The sequence below is a fragment of the Solanum verrucosum genome, unplaced genomic scaffold (genome assembly GCF_900185275.1).
Source record: "Solanum verrucosum unplaced genomic scaffold, falcon-dt-bn FXZP01000281.1, whole genome shotgun sequence".
In the NCBI taxonomy this organism is placed as follows: Eukaryota; Viridiplantae; Streptophyta; class Magnoliopsida; order Solanales; family Solanaceae; genus Solanum; species Solanum verrucosum.
Genome location: NW_026020554.1, coordinates 1408868 through 1431217, shown reverse-complemented (window position 1 = coordinate 1431217; position 22350 = coordinate 1408868). Strand labels below are relative to the sequence as shown.

At 33.9% G+C, this 22350-nt stretch overlaps 3 protein-coding genes and 1 non-coding gene across 6 annotated transcripts in view; 3 read left to right on the top strand and 1 right to left on the bottom strand.

The window, feature by feature from the left end:
* Positions 1-1151: 1151 nt before the first annotated feature.
* On the top strand, positions 1152-1224 carry TRNAF-GAA (transfer RNA phenylalanine (anticodon GAA)). Its single transcript has one exon. It is a non-coding gene; the product is annotated as a tRNA-Phe (tRNA).
* Positions 1225-3308: 2084 nt separating this feature from the next.
* On the top strand, positions 3309-5903 carry LOC125810164 (probable serine/threonine-protein kinase WNK6). Its single transcript, XM_049489687.1, has 6 exons — positions 3309-3361; positions 3508-3732; positions 3807-4027; positions 4107-4264; positions 4350-4743; positions 4828-5903. The coding sequence occupies exons 2-6, from the start codon at positions 3647-3649 to the stop codon at positions 5724-5726; spliced, it is 1758 nt and encodes a 585-aa protein (XP_049345644.1). The 5' UTR covers positions 3309-3361; positions 3508-3646; the 3' UTR covers positions 5727-5903.
* A 4749-nt stretch (positions 5904-10652) lies between these two features.
* LOC125810179 (calcium-binding protein KIC) lies at positions 10653-11169 on the top strand. The gene has a single exon (XM_049489708.1). It carries the CDS (start codon positions 10797-10799, stop codon positions 11163-11165), a length of 369 nt encoding a protein of 122 aa, XP_049345665.1. The 5' UTR covers positions 10653-10796; the 3' UTR covers positions 11166-11169.
* Positions 11170-12353: 1184 nt separating this feature from the next.
* LOC125810175 (serine/arginine-rich splicing factor RS31-like) overlaps positions 12354-22350 on the bottom strand; it is a 108767-nt gene continuing 98770 nt past the window's right edge. For 2 of the 3 annotated variants that reach the window (XM_049489702.1, XM_049489701.1), the window contains exons 2-6: positions 14865-14990; positions 13434-13546; positions 13072-13301; positions 12739-12981; positions 12354-12628 (exon numbers count right to left, since the gene is read on the bottom strand). In XM_049489702.1, coding sequence (XP_049345659.1) covers positions 12604-12628; positions 12739-12981; positions 13072-13301; positions 13434-13546; positions 14865-14970 — 717 coding nt within the window. In that variant the 5' untranslated portion in view covers positions 14971-14990 and the 3' untranslated portion in view covers positions 12354-12603. Of the gene's footprint in view, positions 12629-12738; positions 12982-13071; positions 13302-13433; positions 13547-13680; positions 14110-14864; positions 14991-22350 lie in introns of those variants that run through there. The other variant, XM_049489700.1, reaches the window with a different exon arrangement.

Here is a 22350-nt window from a genome sequence, read left to right as displayed (position 1 = left end):
CTTTGCACCGATCATACAAATAAATCCACTTTTAAAAATATTTAATAATAATAATAATTAAAAAAATACTTGCCTTTTGACTTATTTGTTTCATTCTAATAAATGTCCTTTTTAGAAAAATGGCGTATATTATAATTATTTTTAACTTTCTTAAATTAGTTTTTGTTTTTCACGATGTTTAAGAAAGAATATTTTTTGAACTTATGATTTTAGATATACTATGAAATTTCTGTGGATCATAAAATCATGTGAAAACCAATTGAATATACAAACCAACTTCTGGTTTACAAAATCGCAATGTAATATTCAATTCATTTGCTCAACCTAATGGATTAGGGTGGTAAAATCAAATTCAATCCGTTTCATTCACCTAATTCATTTAAGTTTGGACGGGTTAGGTTGATATGTAATTCTAATTGGCTCATGAGACATTTTGTCAAAATATTTTCTTAAAAGTTATTTTTCAATTTGATATGCTATATATAGTCATATTAAAGAAAAATAATAATTTTAGGCATTAAAATATTTTAAAAGAACAAATAAAACAATTAAGCTTGGTAAAAATTGGATTGGGTTGAGTTTTGACCTGTTATATAACCATCTAACCCATTTTGACCCAAACAAATTTGAGTTGGGTTAGATCTTGACCCGATTATTGTCTTAACCTGTTATGACCCGCCCAAATTCGACTCAACCCGCTCAATTGTTATCCCTAAGCAAATCCAATTGAATATATAAATTAATCTTTCGGATGGTTGAGACATGACTATCAATTTTTTAAAATCAAAATATTATATTATTAATAGAAGATAAAAAAAAAAGAAAAAAAAGAGAGAGAATGTGAAGTAAATAACCATACATATTTATTATTGAAGAAGCTCATAATATCATATGATTTTTATTTTAATGTATTGTCTCCTTGATCTTGATTATCATACTATCATTATTTTTGTATATTAAAACTGTTAATTGAATTCAAATCAGACTAGAATAATTTACCTTTAAATTATCAAGCACTATAATAATTATTATTTTTTAAAAAACTCACATATATAGCAAATTACTATATTGAAAAATAAAAAATGTCATTTATATTTACTCTTAAAAAGAAACAAATATATTTAACGTTATGTTAGATTTTATATCAACAAGCGGGGATAGCTCAGTTGGGAGAGCGTCAGACTGAAGATCTGAAGGTCACGTGTTCGATCCACGTTCACCGCATAAATTTTTTTTTACCTTAAAATTCAAATGCATTTTTTTTTCCTGTTTTTCTATTTAAATTTTTTATCTTATAATTCAAATGCATTTTTTTTCCTGTTTTTCTATTTAACCTTATAATTCAAATGTATTTTTTTTTCCTGTTTTTCTATTTAGGTTACATTATGGAATATACAAAAAAACATATGAATTAAAAACAGAGCCCAAGTGTTTGTTTCCTTTTATTTAGCAATCAAATTCCCTTTTAACAAACCTTCCGTTTCTCCATTTTTTTCGTTTTATCCCATTTTTTTCTAATCAACATTTTATATGTTGATGCTATTTTTTGATATCATCACAACAATTGAGTAAAGCAAATAAAGTGCTAGTTGTTGTATGCCTTGAATGAAGAAGACTTGTAAAAATTTGTTTTATAATGGAGAATGGTATGGAAACAAGAATCACATCTGACAATTGTATATTTCATTCGACGAATTGGGTGGATCTCAATGATACCCAATGTCGATTCCGACGACAATTCTTCTTCCTCCCTGGCCTTTTGAGTCATTCAAAAAAATCACTTTTTCTTGATGAAATCCTCTTTTGTCTTTGAGTAAAACCTTGTTTCTTCGTCGTCGTCGTCGTTGTGTTTTCTTTTTGTTCAACAGAAATGATTTCTCGGGCTGGAATTGGAAATTGGGCTAATGAGACATTCAATTTGCAACATGACTATGTTGACAAAGATCCCAATGGGCGCTATGTTAGGGTAATTCGTTTACATTTCTATATTACTTATTCAAGTTTTGATTTTGGTACGAAGGAAAATGTTTTATTAGAAAATAAATAGTATTTCCAAAGTATATTTGTATATAATCTAGTAGGGGTAGGGATGTGAGGTGGTGGGGATGGGGCTTAGGGTGTGTTGTGGAGGGTGGAGAGGAGACAAACAATGTGGAATGTTAGTTGTGGAGCTTGCTTTTTATACTTTCGCTAGAGAAAATACTTTAAAAAAAAAAACTGAGAAGCAAGTTTCAAGTACCTAGGGTCAGTTATTCAAGGTTACAAAGAGATTGAGGAGGCTGTCACACATCGTAATAGGGCGAGGAGGATAAAATGGAGGCTCGCATCGGGTGTTCTTTGTGATAAGAATGTGAGTGATTGTTATGTTATATGAGATGGAGTATTGGTCAGTCAAGAATTTCTATGTTTAGAAAATGAGAGTAGCTTGAGATGAGGATGCTGAGATAAATGTTTAGGCACACCAGGAATGATAAGATTAGGAATGAAGTTGTTTGAGCCAAGGTAGAAATGACCCTCGTGGAGGATAAGATGTGGGAAGTAAGGTTGCGATGATTCGGGTGTGTGACGAGGAAATGTGCAGATGTCCCAATGAGTTGGGTGCATGAGACTGGCCATTGAGGGCTTGAAGAGGGGTAAAGGTAGACCTAAGAAGTATTTGGGTGAGGTAACTAGACAGGCCATGGCGTAGCTTCAGCTCACCAGAAAAAAACCCTGACTATACTTGGGTTGGTTTGGTTTTAACTAAAAAAGGTTAATCCGAGACCAAACCAATCCGACATTATATATATATATATATATATATATATATATAAATTTTAAAATTTATTTTATCCATAAAAGTATTTATTTTGATGTAATTTCTAAATATTACTTATACGTTTTCATAATTTTTATCTTTTAACATATTTTTTGAAGTTTTTTTTGACACTTAGAATTTTGAATGGTCCAATAAATGTTATAATCCATAGATATTAGTAATTCTAATAAAGCTCAATTCAAAATCAAATGAATACTAATGCTAACAAAATAAATTAATTCAACACTAAGAATGACAATAATGTTGAATAATTGTTCTTTAGTTTTACATTGGTTTAGACATTTAAAATACATAACATAATTTTAGTTTTTCTTTAATGTTTAATCATGTAATTTATACTTATTAGACTTATTTTAGCATGATTTAGTACTTTAAAATTATGATCATTTTCATTATGACTTATCAATTTGCAATATTTATTTTATACGATTTCATTATTATTGTTTATTGAATATTTTAGAGTCATCACTCATCTCATAAATTATGCTTTTGTTTTCTCTTACAGTATAATGAGGTATTGGGAAAGGGAGCATTCAAGACTGTGTATGTGCTTCACCTTTTGTCTCTTTTTTTTTTTTCGGTTTTCATTTTGATCTCTGAATTTAATATGGCTAAATATAATTGAGAATTCTTTTAATTGAAATACTTAAGTTGTTTTGTCTTGTTCTTGAATTCTGTTTTTTTTTAAGCTACAAGGCATTTGATCTACTTGAGGGCATTGAAGTTGCATGGAGTCGAGTGAAAATTGAGGACGTGCAGTCATCAGAAAGTTTGGAAAAATTGTATTCAGAGATTGATCTTCTAAGACAATTGAAACATGAAAATGTAATGAAGTTATACGATTCGTGGATCGATCACAAGAAGAAGACAGTTAACATGATCACTGAGCTCTTCACGTCTGGGAACCTGAGGCAGTGAGTTTTCTTGATAGTTTCTTCATTTGCTTATTCTATTTTTCTTTTAAATGGTAGTTTATTCGTGAATGTAGATACCGTAACAAGTATAAAAGTGTTGATATGAAGGCTATAAAGAATTGGGCAAGGCAGGTTCTTCAAGGTTTGGAGTATCTCCATAGTCAGAATCCACCTATCATTCATCGAGACTTGAAATGTGATAATATATTTGTCAATGGAAATCATGGGGAAATCAAGATTGGTGATCTTGGATTGGCAACTATTATGAAGCAGCCAACTGCTAAGAGTGTTATTGGTATGGTTGTTTCTTGTAGTATATAATCTTTTACAAAATTCTTTCTCCAGTACTGACTTTATTTATTGATATACATAAGGGACCCCTGAATTCATGGCCCCGGAGCTCTACGAAGAAGAGTATAATGAACTAATAGATATATATTCCTTCGGAATGTGTATGTTGGAAATGGTAACTTTTGAATACCCTTACAGCGAGTGCAAGAATTCTGCCCAAATTTATAAGAAAGTTAGCTCAGTAAGTTCTATAATTCGATGTTTAAATTTGTATTCTGTTTGTAATTGTGTCATTTTATCGATCTAAAAGAACATTGCATTATCAGGGCATTAAACCTGCTTCCCTCTGTAAAGTTACCGATGCTGAAGTCAAAGCATTCATTGAAAAATGCTTGGTTGCAGCATCTGAGAGATTGTCAGCTAGGGACCTCCTGAAAGATCCGTTTCTTCAATTTGAAAACTTGGAGGAGTCAGTCGATAATCAAATTCAGTTACCTAAGCAAAGTCCTACATCCTTGAGTTTATTGAAACCTTTACCTCATCCCATGGATGTGGATTTCGAGTCTAACCAATCTATATATACAGATTCTAGTTGTGGAAGTCCTAGTGTTCCAGGTTTGGAATTCCAGAGATGTCATCAGAATAATGAATTCAAATTAATGGGGAAGAAGAATGATGCCAACTCAATTTCGTTGACCTTGCGAATCAGAGATCCTGCTGGTAAGTATATGAATATCAATTTGTTATTTTTGAGGGAATCAGATATCCTCTTTCTTATTCCAAACATTTGGTTATCGCGCGCAGGTAGTGTTAGAAATATACATTTCATTTTCTATCTTGAAACTGACACTGCACCGTTAGTTGCGGCTGAGATGGTTGAACACTTGCAGCTAGCTGATCATGATGTAGCTTTTATTGCTGACTTTATTGATCACCTAGTAATGAAGATATTTCCTGCTTGGAATCCGTCTTCTGGTGACCATTCTAGTGGAGGGAGAAATCCAAGCAAACAACCTCAAGAAAGCTTAAACATGTCTTCAAATTCATGGCATACAGACGTGAGTGGTTGCTTGTCCAAGTCCATAGGTCACCAAGGTGTTATTTCTGACTTTAACGTGGAAACTCAAGTTGGTGCTCGAAGTGATAAAGGTGAATTGTATGTGAATTCAGATGACGCTTCTCATCATGTTACATTTGCTTCCCCATCGCGCTTGACGCTTGTGGATGATGGAAAATCTCAACAATCAGTTGTTTCTAGAGTAATGGCTGAAGATGCTAATGTATGCTCTGATGATCATATTAATGATGGATTTCCTAGAAGTTGTAGTACAAACATCTCGGAGATGGATTTTAGGTACTTGTTTCACGATGAATGGACAACACAGGAAAACAACAGTGATGTTGCAGAACGCGTACCATCAAATGAATATGGAAAGGATTCAGAAATGACTTATTCAGATATCGACAAAATGTCAAGTGGTTCTTTCTCTTCTATAATCGAGAAAAATGAGGATACAGAGCTAAAGTTGGAGATGAAAGCAATTGATTTGCAATATCAGCAGTGGTTTCAGGAACTCTCGACGATGAAGGAGGAGGAAATGGAAAACTGCAGGAAGAGATGGAAGACTAAAAAAGTTGGCAAGCAACTGATCAAGACTGGATGCATTGCCAACTTTCTTCAAATATCTGAGTTTGTCTTATAGATTAATGATTCCGATGAAGGCTAGTATTCGTTTTTCTTCTTTTCCTACGCTTAAATCTATATAACTTCCATCCTTGAAGGATCTTGTGGTCTCATTCTAATAGACCTAAGAGGGATCACTTTATACGCGGATATTTTGGTAGGTGGAGATCATACTATATAACTGTGTACATTGTTGTATAGCTCTCTTTGTTTCTACATTGGCTCTGTTCTGTTGGCCACTGTTTGCCTGAGTGTGCCCTTTAGTTCTAATCTGCAGTCTCTTGCTAGTTGTAAAAGAGGCAAGTGGCTCGTGAGATTTACATCTATATTGCCTACAACAACAACATATCCAAGGGGTTTGGGGAGGATAAAGTGTACGTAGACCTTACCGTGATAAGGTCCCTCAAGTCATTCACATCTATGTAGCCTAATGAGTTATATGAATTACTGCATCTTTTATGTAAACAATGCCATTGTGACGTCATGACTCGCGTGATCTGATCTAGAAAATTCTTATTCTTTTTGCCCTAAAACTCTCGTCAGCCCAAGAGAACGGTATTTCTCTTTATATCTAGAAAATTCTTGGTCTTTTTGCCCTAATACCATCACTAGTTCAAGAGAACTATCTACCTTTCTCTTTATATCTAGAAAATCCTTTATCTTTTTGCCCTAGTACTCTCGACAACCCAAGAGAATGGTCTATCTTTCTCCTTATTATATCTAAAAAAAATCTTGTTTTTTCTATCCTAATACTCTCGCCAGCCTAAGAGAACTATCTTTCTCTTTATATCTAGAAAATCCTTCATCTTTTTGTCCCAGTAATCTTGACAACCCAAGAGAACGGTCTTTCTCTTTATATCTAGAAAATTCTTGGTCTTTTTGCCCTAATACCCTCACTAGTTCAAGAGAACTATCTATCTTTGTCTTTATATCTAGAAAATCATTTATCTTTTTGCCCTAGTACTCTCGACAACCCAAGAGAATGGTCTATCTTTCTCCTTATTTCTAGAAAATTCTTGTTTTTTTATCTTAATACTCTCGCCAGCCCAAGAGAATGGTATTTCTCTTTATATCTAGAAAATTCTTGGTCTTTTTGCCCTAATACCATCACTAGTTCAAGAGAACTATCTATCTTTCTCTTTATATCTAGAAAATCCTTTATCTGTTTGCCCTAGTACTCTCGACAACCCAAGAGAATGGTCTATCTTTCTCCTTATTATATCTAAAAAAATCTTGTTTTTTCTATCCTAATACTCTCGCCAGCCTAAGAGAACTATCTTTCTCTTTATATCTAGAAAATCCTTGATCTTTTTGTCCCAGTACTCTTGACAACCCAAGAGAACGGTCTCTCTTTATATCTAGAAAATTCTTGGTCTTTTTGCCCTAATACCATCACTAGTTCAAGAGAACTATCTATCTTTGTCTTTATATCTAGAAAATCCTTTATCTTTTATGCCCTAGTACTCTCGACAACCCAAGAGAATGGTCTATCTTTCTCCTTATTTCTAGAAAATTCTTGTTTTTTTTATCTTAATACTCTCGCCAGCCTAAGAGAACTATCTTTCTCTTTATATCTAGAAAATCCTTGATTTTTTTGTCCCAGTACTCTTGACAGCCCAAGAGAACGGTCTATCTTTCTCTTTATATCTAGAAAATTCTTGGTCTTTCTGCCCTAATACTCTCGCTAGCTCAAGAGAACTGTCTATCTTTTTCTCTTTATATCTATAAAATCCTTGATCTTTTTGCTCTAATACTCTCGCCCGCACAAGAGTATTGTCTATCTTTCTATTTATATGCAATATTCTCGTCTTTGCCTTTTTTGTAGCCATGAGCCTATAAGTTTGCACACTATCAAAAGCAGAGAAATCACCAAAGTCAAAAGGTTCATTTTTGCTTTACCTTACTTTCTTGTAGCAATTGAACCAAATATATTAGACAAATGTGAAACTTATTGGGACAACACAAGTTCAATAAAAAGTATATAGAATTTCATATTCACTTTTGAAAGAAATTGGACAATAAAAGATAAGAATATGACAACTTACAAGAAGATAAACATGTAGAAATTCCATTTAATTACAAGAAATTCCTATTAATATTCTCCATTTGCGGGCCAAGAAAGAAGAGGCCAAAATTGCAAATAATTTCTCAAATTGATGTGATTATTATCAATAGAGAACGTACCATATGAAACAATTAGATAAGAAAACAAGCCTTTTTCGTTTTCTAACGTATTCTCAGACATAATGCAAATAAAGGAAAAGGGCAAAAAACTGTTCTGTGCATAAAATATTCATTGTTTGTAGGATTTGGGAAAGGGCCGGACCTTATAGGGGGTGATGTAGACAACATACCCTAATTAATACTGATATTAGTGACTATTTTCATAACTCATACTCGTAATTTATAACTTATACGAAAATAATTTTATTATCATTCTAAGACTCTGCTCACGTAAAGCAAATAATAATGGTGGAAAAAACAAGCCACCACTTTGGCAGGAATATATTCGTAGATATCATTTTCACACATATACTTATTAGAAAGTTCTCTTTCTAATTTAATTTGTATTTTAAACATATGCATGTTATATTTATATTCAGCTAACGTCTAAAAAAGGTTTTAACATGTATAAACGGAAATATAAAAACTATAATGCGTTATTTGTTTGTATGATCTAATAAATGTTTTAACATGTATCCTATAATCCAATTCCCCTCTGCGTCCCTTATTACTCCACTTGTGCCTCCTCTTCCAGGATTTCCGCACTCCTCGAGTAAAGTTCCCTCCAACTTCCATCTCGAAGAACATTTATTAGTTGTAAAAGAAGACATAGGTTTGATTCATGATTGTGTTATTTTTTAGAGTACAACCAAGATCCAGCATCATCTTTGAGGGAAATTATTTAATTTTATTTCTTCGCCTTCTGTTAAGGGTGAAGAATCTCGTGTTAAGAAGAAGAAGATCTCCGTCATTCAACCAGTTGACTCTACTACTTGCCATCTTTAGTTTTAATACCCTATTATTTATGATCATCACTGATAACCACCGTTACTATCAATTACTATCAACAATCACTCCACTCGTCACCAATCCGCCCGCCTCCATTATTTATCAACAACCATCGCTATTAGTCAGCACCTTCAAATTTTGACATTAAACCACTAATATGTGTGAGCCGTCCCTCATTGTTATAACTTATTACTATGATAAATATAATTCACCATAATTATCGGTCGTAACTATCCCTTTTAATCACTACTTAGCTATTCCCCACAACTGCCACTTCCATCCTTAATTAGCACTCTCAATCATTATGGTTACTCATTTCCATCACCAATAAACCGTCATATAACTTTTAAATATTTTATTTAAATTTTATCTTTATTAATTTTAATAAAATAAGCTTATAGACTTTACTGTATAATTTTAATATATTGTACCAAGTAAACATCCTTTATTTTTATATTGCTAATATTCTCACTATCTATAAGCGATTATCACTCATCTTTTAAGAGTGTTGATCAAATTATATAAAACAAAAATATATATGTTTTCGTTTGATTAATCAAAATATATATTTTCTTTAGGAAAACAAATTCATACAAATAAAAAAATGACTTTTATAATGAAAACAAAGAAAACAAGTTATAACTTGAGTCTGTTATTTCAAGTTAATTGTCTCTTCCTCATCCACTCAACACCCCTAACATCCACACCTCTTGACTATTTCATCCCCTGCCAGCCGTCTGTCTCGAACTCCCACTCTCATAATATTTTGCTATATCACTTATAATAACAGGCTCTTAATATGAATATTGAAAAATGAGTAAGAAATTACTTATTTTTCAAAAAATATTTTCCTTCGTATCAAACGCGTAAATAATTGGGGCATGGGCCACACAATACATAAATACATAGATGGAGACAAATGGAAACTTCCAAGAAAGAGAACACTTATGACATCTAGCTAAATTAAAAATCACAAGTCACTTTGAAGATCCCCATCTATGAACCTTCCTAGAAACCCTCATCAAATAAACTATCCTACACGATATAATAAGATCGATATATGCTGTTGACAACTTGGAAACAACTAGAAGTTCCACTCTGACAGTGACGAATTCAAAATTTAATTATATAAAAGACTTTTCATATCGACGTTATTATCGCTCGATAGAAAACATATATGTATTATCCAACAAGGTCATCAATAAACATATTCGTAGAAAAGTAAATCAATATGTAATGTTTTTGGCAAATGAAGAATACAATTATACAAACACGACACTAATCTGCTAAATTTTTTTGTACAATCCTTATTATGGAGTTGTATTATTTTTATATTTAAGTTGGGTAGTTTACAAAATATTTTGTGAATCTTTTTTAGTCTTTTTCAATGTTAAGGAAAGAAAAGTCATTTAGTTGGCAAGTACATTTATGTAATTTTAGAAACTTAATATGAATCGAATAAAACAACTTAGTGTTAGCCACACCTATAGATTAGAATCTAGATATAAAAGAGAGGTAGCGTAAACAACTCCAAAAAAAATAAGTTATTTAAAGAAAAGAAAAAAAGTGAAATTATATTGTATAGTCGTCTATCAAATAATAGTCAGTAAATATATATATTTTTATAAGATAAGCATTAAGTATACATTTTAAATATGAAAAATATATATATTTAATTAGCGAATATAATTATTTTGATCAATCAGCTACTAAATATGTAACTTGCCTAATAAAAAACTAGTTTAACAAAATTAGAGTCCCTACATAAGCCATCCATTCATTGATTCCATATGAATTAATATGAACCATAGGACATAGCCCATCCCCACTCTCTTTTACCTATCCTACCTAAATAAATGATTCTCTCCACTTGACAATGTAACAATATTACTTAATACTTCCATAATATTCACCAAAATAATTACTAATTACATTTAAAATTCTAAGGGAACTTTCCCATTAAACCTTACAAGAAATTTTAGCACTATAAATAGAGTTCTCAACATTTCTTATGCTAATAGGAACTTTCATTCATACCAGTTGTTGACATCCAACTTTGTCCTAGGTAGAAGAAGAAATGGAAAATTACAAAGTTTGCGAAGCAACAACAGAATATCAAGACTTGTTACCCGTGATGGCTGAAAAATTGGACGTGGAGGCCTTTGTCGCGGAGCTATGTGGTGGATTCAGGCTTCTAGCAGACCCTAAAAATGGCTTGATCACATCCGCGAGCTTACAAAAGAATTCGGGGTTTTTAGGGATGGAAGGGATGAGCAGAGAAGATGCAGAGGCTATGGTAAAAGAAGGAGACTTAGATGGAGATGGAGCATTGAATGAAACAGAATTTTGTATTCTTATGGTTAGACTTAGTCCAGAAATGATGCAAGATGCTGAGGTATGGCTTGATAAAGCACTTCAAAGAGAGTTAGCAAAATCATCTTGTTGATAATATATCATAATTGTCTGTCCAAAACTATGAAATGGAAAAAAAAAAGATTATGAGAAGTCTTAAATATCATATGTATTATGGATTGAATGTTAAGTCATATTTGTTCATTCCATATTTCCATTCCTTCTCAATGGATGTAATAAGTTTGGAAGTTACTTGTTTCTAATTGAGATGAAAAGTTTATCTCAATTCTCAATATCAACATAAGCCTCCTTCAAGTTTGACTAACTTCCCTAAAATATGCACCCTCCCCACTATTTTGATGTCCGGTTAACTTGCACGAATTTTGACTATTTAGTTGGATATATGTTACTTTCCACTAGTACAAGTCGAGCAGGTAATACCGCCACCCAAAGTTTGAGTAAATAGGAAGACATCGTCCAAAATTATTATTTTTCCTATTAAGATATGAATATAGATTCTTACTTTCTTGTCATTTTCATCTACTTCATTATTGCTACGCCACACTCTTTTCCTTAATTACGTCCTTATTTAGGGTTTTAATCCTTGAAGACTTTCTATTTCCATTTTCTCCTTCTTGTTTACACAATTCATTGTTCTTACACTTTTCAAAAGAAAGTTCAGCACTCTACGGTGCTCTTGAGTTTCATTTTGCAGTTTCCTGTTTCGACATCAGTTGCAGAACACCCCAAGCCCCCCCCCCCCGCACAACCCCTTTTAGCTAGACTGACACTATTTGATTGAACACTCAATTTAACAATGAAAGAAAAATAATTGAGATTTTTAATTGAAAACAAGTATTTAACTGTAAATAATCATATTAAAATATTACAGGAGGGGGGGGGGGGGGGGTAATTAGTGTCACCATAAGGAAAAAAGGTTTGTAAGGATAAGTCATTCCAAGGGAAGAAAATCTTGTGGGATAGAAAAGTATTGATGCTGAGAATATTTTCTTCGAACTTCCACACTGACTTTGCGAGGTCTAATCTTTACCACGACATTAATAACTAAACTTTGGGGGTAACTATATCATTTTATGTATAACCACTAGAATTTTTTCATACTTATAACGTGCTTACTAGGCAATTCATTTAGCTACAAGTTGTCATCGCAACACATTCAATGCGACATAAAAATGATAGAATAAATAGAGCAACTTAAAAAAGGATGAACGTAGGGATCCCTTTTTTATCGCATTTCGGATTTTATGTACTTGAGCAAAAGTTTCCAACCAAACCTATCTATGAGCTAATACCAAATGGTCTCCAACATTCATAGGCAATGCGATACTACTACTACACAATGTTCCAACAGCTAAATTCACAAACTACAGTCAACTAAGTTAAAGCAACAAAACGCAACAGCTAATCCATTACACTGATAAAAGATAGATCTTTCTCCTACACAAGCAGACAGCATCAAGCATTTACATTATGACAGCACAAGCTCTCCCAGATAATGAACCGACTCAAGTTCAAGACCTCCGGACAGGAGACCTGCTGAAAAATACAAAGGGAAAACATCAACAAGTGTTACCGACTTGCATCAAGAAATGTTGTTAAGACAGTTTAATGGCCAAACAGGAAAAAGAGGATTTAGTTTTTACTACCTGCGATACCTTCCATACTGAGGACTCCTGTATCTGTCATATGATGGACCATTATGAACAGGACTCCGAGGTCGGCCATAATCAGGACTTGGTCGGTTCCTACGATACACTGGGCTTGGTGACCTTTGATAAGGACTATCCCTTTGCCTGCCATAATCTCGTCTTGGGCTGTTATATTTGTCCCCCCTCTCATCGTCATCCTTCAATGCATACTCCACAGAAACCACTCTATCCAGGACCTTACTGCAAAATGCATTAGTAACTCACTTCTTGTTAGGAAACAAACAGACAGAATATTGCAAATATAAGCAATAGACTAAAATATCTAATAACCTCATGTGTGTACACTCCAAAGCTCTTGTGGCTTCTTCCTGATTTTCAAACTGCACAAATGCAAAGTTGCGGCGGATGCGAACATGAAGGACTTTGCCGTGAGGTTCAAAGTGTTTTTCTATGTCTCGGACCCTAGTACGAATAGGGTCAAAATTTATTACAAACAATGTTTTGGTTGGTCTCTGGTTTCCACCAGACTTGGGGCCATCATGATGCCTACCACGTTCACCCTGTCAAAACAAACAAAGTCATAATTAATTAAATAAGATGACAATTGTTAACAAATTGCACTGTCTTTCGGAGAGGAAATGTCTAACAGATTGCATTTCTCAATTTAGGAAGGATGGAGATGGAAACATTACTTTTGCCCATTCCACGGACAGCCGGCGCCTTTCATAACCAAATGGCATGTTGTCAGTCCCACGGATTGCATCTGCTGCATCTCGCTCATCCTCAAAGTAGACAAAAGCATACCCTGTAGTAGTTGTAAAGACTTCATTATAAGGCCGAAAGAACAGTAAGGCATGGGATCTAAAATCTTTTCGGTAGAGTATACATCAGCTAAATCAAAGTTCTCATCTCCTTTAGAAATTAAATAACGTACAACACCTGCAATTATGTGAGGACTTGAGGAAAGTAAGGAAGTAGAGGGCCTTGCATGAACTAGATCATGATGATGATGATGATGATGGTCAAGGTGATGAAGGCTTATTAAAGGTTTAAAACTCAGGTCTGAGTAGTCATTGCTAAGCATGCATCACCAATTTCAGAGCACGATTTCAGAATTGGTAGGCATGGCATGATATAATTCATTGATCCCCTTTATTAGTAGTGGTAGGCATGGCATGATGAACTGACTGATCCCACCATGATCATTCTCGTGATAAGCAACATGAGTAGTGAAGTAAGTGAATGACAGAAGATCGATGTAAGAAATTCAGAACAATTCCATCAGTGAGAAGGAGGAGAGCAGGCAGGCAGATAGGGGCAGAGAAGTGTTGAGCCATGATAGAAGCTCTTTTTCCTTAGTAGATGTGCCTGCGGCAAAATAAACACTTGAATGTGGAGATTCTTTTCCAAATGAATGTTTGGTTCCACATTATGTCTTGACAACTCAGGCATAGCATTTCTACATGCTGTAGACATAGTCATATAGCTATGTTGTTTGTTTAACCAAAATAATTATAGTCGACTATCCCAAGTGGTAAAAAACTGTAACCTAGAATACACCTCAAATGAGTACATACTTTCCAAGGTCGAAATGATTAAACAAGACAATGATTAGATAAGATCCCAGAACCAAAAAACCCTAATGCTATCAGACAAGCATACAAGAACTTGCTTACAAAAAATTATCATGCAAGTTCAGTCATTAATTCATACAGTTGAAATGAAACTCATTAAATAACAACTCCATACAATGAAACCATTAAAAATCTACTAGCCTTTATGAACCAAGAATTGCAAGGATCGTGATCACACAAAGAAATTACTAATATAGAAAAACAATTCTCACATATAAGTTGTAACCATCTACTTAAAGTAATTGAAATGGAAAGTTTCGAACAGACAATCCCAGGCATGCCCAGAAGACCCCTTATCCAACACATAAAGTGCACACTCATATATAGAGTGTGAGCTCCATGAAACTTAAAACCCCAAGTTAACCCCCAGGACGGGCCACGAACTTATTCCAACTTTGCTTCTTAAATCAGCATGTACAACATAAGACAAGTAATCAAACCCCAACTAGCTAAATCATTTAGAAAAAAACAGAAAATCTTAAGCTATACCAGATTTCATGTCGACTCGCTCTATTCTTCCATACTTGGAGAAAAACCGTTCCAGTTCTGACTGACGAGTATCAAACTCAAAGTTCCCAACAAAAATAGGCCTCATCTTCACCTCCAGTAAAACCTGACAGAACCCAAACAAAACCATGTTATCAGAAATCGATCAAAAAGTACGTACCCTAGTTTTCAAATGCTTCAACTCTTCATATCTTAAATCCTTACCAACTAAACCCTAATTTTGAAAATATTTCAATAAATAGGGAAAAACAGCATTTTTACAGGCATAGCTACATTTGTGAAATTAATTACTTTCTCAAAAGAAAAAATTAACCATCATTCTAATCAGAAAATGAGATAATAGCAACAATGAAAACCCTAATTTACAGTAATTTAACCAGAAAATCAAAACTAGAAAGCTTTACCTTTTACGAAGAAGACGGAAAACCCTAGTGACTGGAAAAAGTTTGTGCCCAAATGGGGCAGAATGAGGTTAAATACTGATCCGGAAAATGAAAATAATGGATTTGGGCCCATTTCATGTCTATTTGAAATGTATGCTAATTAAACATTGACCCGGCCCATATCGCATTGCTCAATTTTAAAGAGAATTTGGCACCATATGATATGACAGGGGTAAAAGATTAGTACGTAGTTGAGTGTTATGGTATTTTTTGAGGGTTTAGATTCGTTGGTGTTTGTGGATGTACTAAAAGTATTTTTAATAGCTATCGTTGTCTGTTGTTTATTGTATCTTGATTATCGCACTATTTTGTTGTTCTTACTGTGGTTTTTTTTAGTAGGTTTTGCATTGCTTTACTTGTTAGTAGTTATATTTTTTCTAGTGTTTTATTTTTCTTTGTACTTGGATTGAAAATATCTTAAGAAGTTTGAATATTAATTTTACAAATATTTGGAAAAAAATTAGGAGAATTTAAGGTGAATTTTAAGACGACTTCATATATATAAAAAAATTGAAAATTTAAAGTTCTTTTAACAAATTATCTTTTTGATAATTCAATTTTTTTAGCTTGAAACGTGGATTATGAAATATGGGAGTTGATTTCTGATTATGAAATGTGGATTATGAAATACTTTAACTAATGATTATTTCTGTTAATGAATTTGAAGAAAGCTTGAAGCACAAATGATTTAGTAATTTCTTGATTGTTTCCTATAGATTGGTGTTCGAGTTTTTATTTTATTTTTAAAGTGTTTCTGATGAGAATATAAATTAGTTATTACTGTTAACTAGTCACAAAGTTAGTTAGTACTGTTCACTGTTAGTTAGAGTTAGTTAGAGGGACGTTAGTTTTAGTATAGTTTGTTAGCTTGCTCTTAGTTTGTGTATCTATATATATAGGATCACATGTAATAGTTGTTCCCTTAATTCACATTCAATGAAATACATTCTTCATATAGTTCTTCCAGAATCTTCTTCTTCTTCTTCTATGAACTCAAGGTTCATCAATGGAAGAATTTGATTGTTTGTGATCACAGAGTGTTGATTTTCTCATGGTATTAGAGCACTGGACATAGATCCTGCTCCTTTTTCTGCATCCATATCAGTCTGTGAGTTTTTCATATCGAGTTGATGGTTGAATTTTGAGTTTTCAGATTATTGATAATCAAATCGACATTGTTCCTTTTTTTTTTTCATGTTCTCGATTTTGCTTTCAAGTTTTTCCTTCAATTCTGAGTTACAATTGTTGCTGCTCAAATTGTATTTTGAATTCCATCGCGATCTGATTTTACCATGGTTGATAACCAAGTTGATCCAATTCAGACTGGTTCCACATCCACTGTTAGGATGGACATTCCTAGCCCTTTCTACTTGCATCCATCTAAGAATGCAAGTTCATCTCTATTGCCTATTGTTTTCGATGGTACTGGATATAGATCTTGGAGGAGAGTTGTTTTAGAGCTTTGTCTGTCAAGAGTAAAACGAGATTTATCAATGGAAAAATTGTGAGACCCGATTCTACTGATCCTAGTTTTCAGTAGTGGGAAAGGTGTGATGACATGGTAACCTCTTGGATTCTCAATTCCCTATCACCAGATCTAAGAGATAGCCTACAATATGTTAGTAATGCACAAGAATTGTGGAGTGAATTGGAGGAGAGGTATGACCAAACCAATGGTTGTAAGTTGTATCAATTTCAAAATGAGATAAATGATCTTGTCCAAGGCACCTTGGATATCACTGGATATTATATGAGGATGAAGAAAATCTGGGAAGAAATGAGCATTGTTGATGTAGGTTCTCAATGCAACTGTGTGTGCACTTGTGGTGGAAAGGTAAAATTAGTCAAGGCTAAACAGGATAAAAGACTTATACACTTCCTGATGGGACTGAATGAAATGTGTACTACCATCAGGGGAAACATTCTCATGATGAGCATATTGCCTAGCATGGCACAAGCTTTTGCCATATTGTCTCAAGAGGAAAAAACAAAGAAAAGTGAAGCCTCATAACCACACTGCTTTGGATTCAACCTCCTTGAATGCGTTTGCTTTAACTTACAACAATGCAGGTACCAAAGGAGGACCCAGAACCAACTATAATTCATCTAGAGAAAATGCAGGAACAACTGGAAATTCAAACAACACAAATGTGTTTAGAGGAAACTCCAGTACCATCAGGACTTTTTTGCTTTGTGATTTCTCAGGAGGACAGGTCATACAAAAGACAGATTTTATAAGCTTCATGGATATCCACCAAATTTTAAATTCTCAAAGGGAAAGAGTGTTGTCTCTGCTGCAAATGCATGTACTTCTGAGAGTGATGGGAGTCATTGTGAAGATGACCCTGGGTTGAAGAGGCAAATGCCATTGAACTTGTCCAAAAGTCAGTATGAACAACTACTTAATCTCGGTTGGAGATGGAACTATAAATAATTCAAATAACATGTTAAGTGGAGCTGTGAACCTTGTAGGTATACTTGTTTGCTATTCCTCTATTACTGAAATAGGTGATCTTTCTTGTAAATGTGCAAAGTTAACTGCTGATTCTTGAATCATAGACTCACGAGCATCACATCACATGACCTATAATAAAGACTCACTCACAAACATTAAACCACTGCCATCATCTTTCCTTATCAGTTTACCAAATGGTTACAAAGTTAAAGTGACTGAAATTAGTGATGTTTGTTTAAGTCCAGTTTTGACTCTGCAGAAAGTGTTGTTTGTACCTAGTTTCAAGTTCAATCTAATTTTAGTTCATTGTTTGGTGTTTCAACTCAAGTGTGTAGCAAGTTTTAATAGTGTCTCTTGTTTACTACAGGGCCCTTCTCTGAAGAGCCCTCTGGAACTTGGTAGAGCCAAGAATGGTTTGTATTTCTTGTGTTCAAAGTGTCACAATTGTTGTCCAACTCCTATTGGCATCAAGAAATCTCATGCCTCTTCAAGTCATTGTCATACAGTTCCTTCTTTAGTCAAATGTAATGATGTTTCAGCACCATCTATTGTAAAACAATGCTTCTCTATCAATAAAGATATTTGTTCTAGTTTTGATTCTCCATGTCATATTACTGATTGTTCTTTCTTTGTTGTTAGGTCTGATAACTATCATGGAGATGAACTTTTGTGCCATAGACTAGGCCATGTACCTTTTGTAAAGATAAGAGGCATCCAAACTATACCTATTCATTTCTCACCTATACAACCCTTTACTTGTGCGATATGCCCTTTGGCTAGGCAAACTAGAATGCCATTTCCAAAAAGTACAACCAACACCACCAAAGTTTTTGAGTTGCTCCATGTTGATCTATGGGGACCATACCACATTCCTACTCATGATGGTTACCATTATTTCTTGACCATGGTAGATGACTTCACTAGATCAACTTGGACACAACTGCTAAGGTGTAAAAGTAATGCCTTACAAACAATCAAAGCCTTTGTGTCACTTGTAGAAAACCAATTTCAGACCAAATTAAAATTATCAGGTTTGATAATGGTCTAGAATTCACCTCTACTGAAGCCGCTCATTTTTTCCAAGAGAAAGGCATAATACACTAAAAGTCTTGTCCCTACACACCTCAACAAAATAGTGTAGTTGAAAGAAAACACAAGTACCTTCTTGAAACAGCAAGAGTACTCTTATTTCAGTCCAAATTGCCCATGAAATACTGGGGAGAGTGTGTCCTCACAACCACATACATCATTAATCGATTGCCTTCCAAGATTTTACAGAATAGAACTCCTTATGAATTGTTGTACCATACACAACCTACCTATTCTCATCTTAGAAGTTTTGGATGCCTATGCGTCCCCACTACTTTGAAAACTCATAAAGATAAGTTTGAGCCAAGGGCAACACCACACATTTTTGTTGGTTATCCCTTCAATACAAAAGGATACAAGGTTTTAAATTTAGCTACCAAAATAGTCCGAGATGTTATTTTTCATGAGTCTGTGTTTCCTTTTGTACTGGCTTTTGATGGTTCTAGCTTTCCTTATGTTTTAAAACTCCTATTTCACCACTCTAACAACTTGACTTGCATGCCTAATTCGACAAGCATTTTTTCTAATGATGAATCACTGGACATTAACACATCCTATGAATTCAGTACAGATCAAGTAATCACTAACACTGATGAAAACACAGTCTCCCCTACAGCTCCTGATATTCAACCTCTCATCAACACATTAATCACCTCACAACCCATACCTGCACCTACATCATCACCCTTAGAAGAACAACTAGGTCACTTCATACCCCTAGCTACCTGAAATATTATAATTACACTTTACCTAACCTGCACTCCTTTTCAGATACCTCCAGTTCACATCACTCTCTCACCTCTTTTATGTCCAACCATGATAGTGTTTGCTTCACCTCTTTGTGTTCTGATAGTCAACAGTTGATTGAAACCATTTCACATAATTCTGAACCTTCTTTTTATGATGAAGCAATCTTGCATCCTGCTTGGCAAAAAGCAATGCCACAAGAATATGAAGCACTATATGCAAATAATACTTGGGAACTGGTTCCTCTGCCCTAAGGAAAGAATGCAATTGGTTGTAAATAGGTGTATAAAATCAAACACAAAGCAGATGGTAGTGTGGAAAGGTTCAAGGCCAGGCTGGTAGTTAAGGGGTACACTCAACAGGCTGGAATAGATTACAATGAAACTTTCTCTCCTGTGGTTAAGATGACTACTGTTAGGACTCTCATCACCTTGGCTGTCAAGAGGGGGTGGAATTTGTATCAACTAAATGTCAATAATGCCTTCCTTCATGGTGATTTGAATGAAGAAGTTTATATGAAATTGCCACAGCGTTTTGCTGTGGACAGTCAAAATGTGGTATGCAAATTGAGAAAGTCATTGTATGGTTTAAAACAAGCTAGTAAGCAATGGTATGACAAGTTGGCCAGCAGCCTTTGTTCAAAAGGATACACACATTTAGATAGTGATTATTCACTATTTCATAAGAGGAAGGGAAGCTCTTTAGTGTTTGTTGCCATTTATGTAGATGATATGATTCTAACTGGAATTGATCAGGAGGAAATCAACTCTTTGAAATCCTTTTTGAATGATCAATTCAAAATAAAAGATCTTGGTAAACTGCACTACTTCCTGGGATTAGAAATATTGTACAGACTTGATGGTGTCCTTATTTCACAAAGGAAGTTCACTATTGATCTGCTAAAGGAGTTTGACTCTTTGAACTGTTATCATATCCCACTCATTATAGGAAGTTGGTAGGGAAGCTTAATTTCCTTACAAATATTAGGATGGATATAGCTTATAGTGTGCAACGCCTCAGTCAATTCATGCAAACACCCAGGGAATCACATTTAAAGGCAGTTTATCATGTTCTTAGATACCTGAGACAAGATCCTACAATGGGAATTTTCATCTCAAACATGCCTGACCTTAACATCACTGCATATTGTGACTCAGACCGGGCTGCTTGTCCTGGTTCAAAGAAGTCAGTTAGTGGTTATTTAGTGCTTATGAGTGACAGTCCTATCAGCTGGAAGTCTAAGAAACAAGCCACAGTTTCATTATCCTCTGCAGAGGCAGAATACAGAGCTGTGAGACAAGTAGTAGGTGAAGTGGTATGGCTTGAAAGGTTACTAAATGGATTGTCTGTACAATGCCCCTTACCAATACAGGTCTTCTGTGACAGCCAAGTTGCAGTACACATTGTCAAGAATCCAGTTTTTCACGAAAGGACCAAACATATAGAAATCGATTGCCAACTTTATTAGGGATAAACTTCAACATGGTCTGCTCACACTTCATCATATTTGCACAGAATCACAACTGGAAGATATTTTTACAAAGACTCTGATTGGAGTTAACATACTACACTATTAAACAAGTTGTCTGTAAACTCCCTTACCCTCAACTTGAGGGGATGGGGGAGGGGTGATGAGAATATAAATTAGTTATTACTGTTAACTAGTCACAAAGTTAGTTAGTATTGTTCACTGTTAGTTAGAGTTAGTTAGAGGGACACTAGTTTTTGTATAGGTTGTTAGCTAGCTCTTAATTTGTGTATCTATATATATAGGATCACATGTAATAGTTGTTCCCTTAATTCACATTCAATGAAATACATTCTTCATGTAGTTCTTCCAGAATCTTCTTCTTCTATGAACTCAAGGTTCATCAATGGAGGAATTCGATTGTTTGTGATCACAGGGTGTTGATTTTTCAGTTTCTACATAAGATAGGAGCTTATATTTTAATTCTAAATTAAGAGAGACTTGAACAAATTTGATGAGCTTTTAGGGTCAAATTTCATATTGAATTTAAAAGTTGAAGAAAATCAATCTTATGTATGTCATGCGTATACATTTGTATCTTCTATACGTCATTATATATTATATTTATATCATGCACATAATATTGTTGTACATGATATTACATATGATATATACATGTTACACATAAAAATATACATTGCGGTACAAAAATATACTCAAGATATACACCGTTGACTGCCACTCAAAATTACCTTTATCTTCAACAAATCATTTAAGATATATATATATATATATATATATATATATATATATAAGCTCCTTAAGATGTGTCCAAACTTTTAAAGTAATATCCAGTTAAGTTAATTTTAAAATTTGAAGCTCAAATATTATTAATCATGAATTTTTTTTTTTTTTTTTTCATGATTCGACTCTCGAATTGATATCAGAACACTCAATTATTGACTTACTTTTGATGCTTTTAATATTTACATTCAATTGATGTGTAATTAACAAATATATGAATCACTATTTTTTTTTTTAAAACGAGCAGTCACAAACATCAATTTTCATATTCATAATTTGAAATTCATAAATAAAATTTCAATTTACACCAATACTATTTGCACCAAAGCCTTAAGTGAGGAGCACTTAGAAAGAACCGCTTGGAGTTTGAATTGATCAAGAGCACATTTTTGAATCTCTATGATTAGTTATGTTAAAAATATTTATTGGATTAACATGTTGAAAAATATCTAACTCAATCTT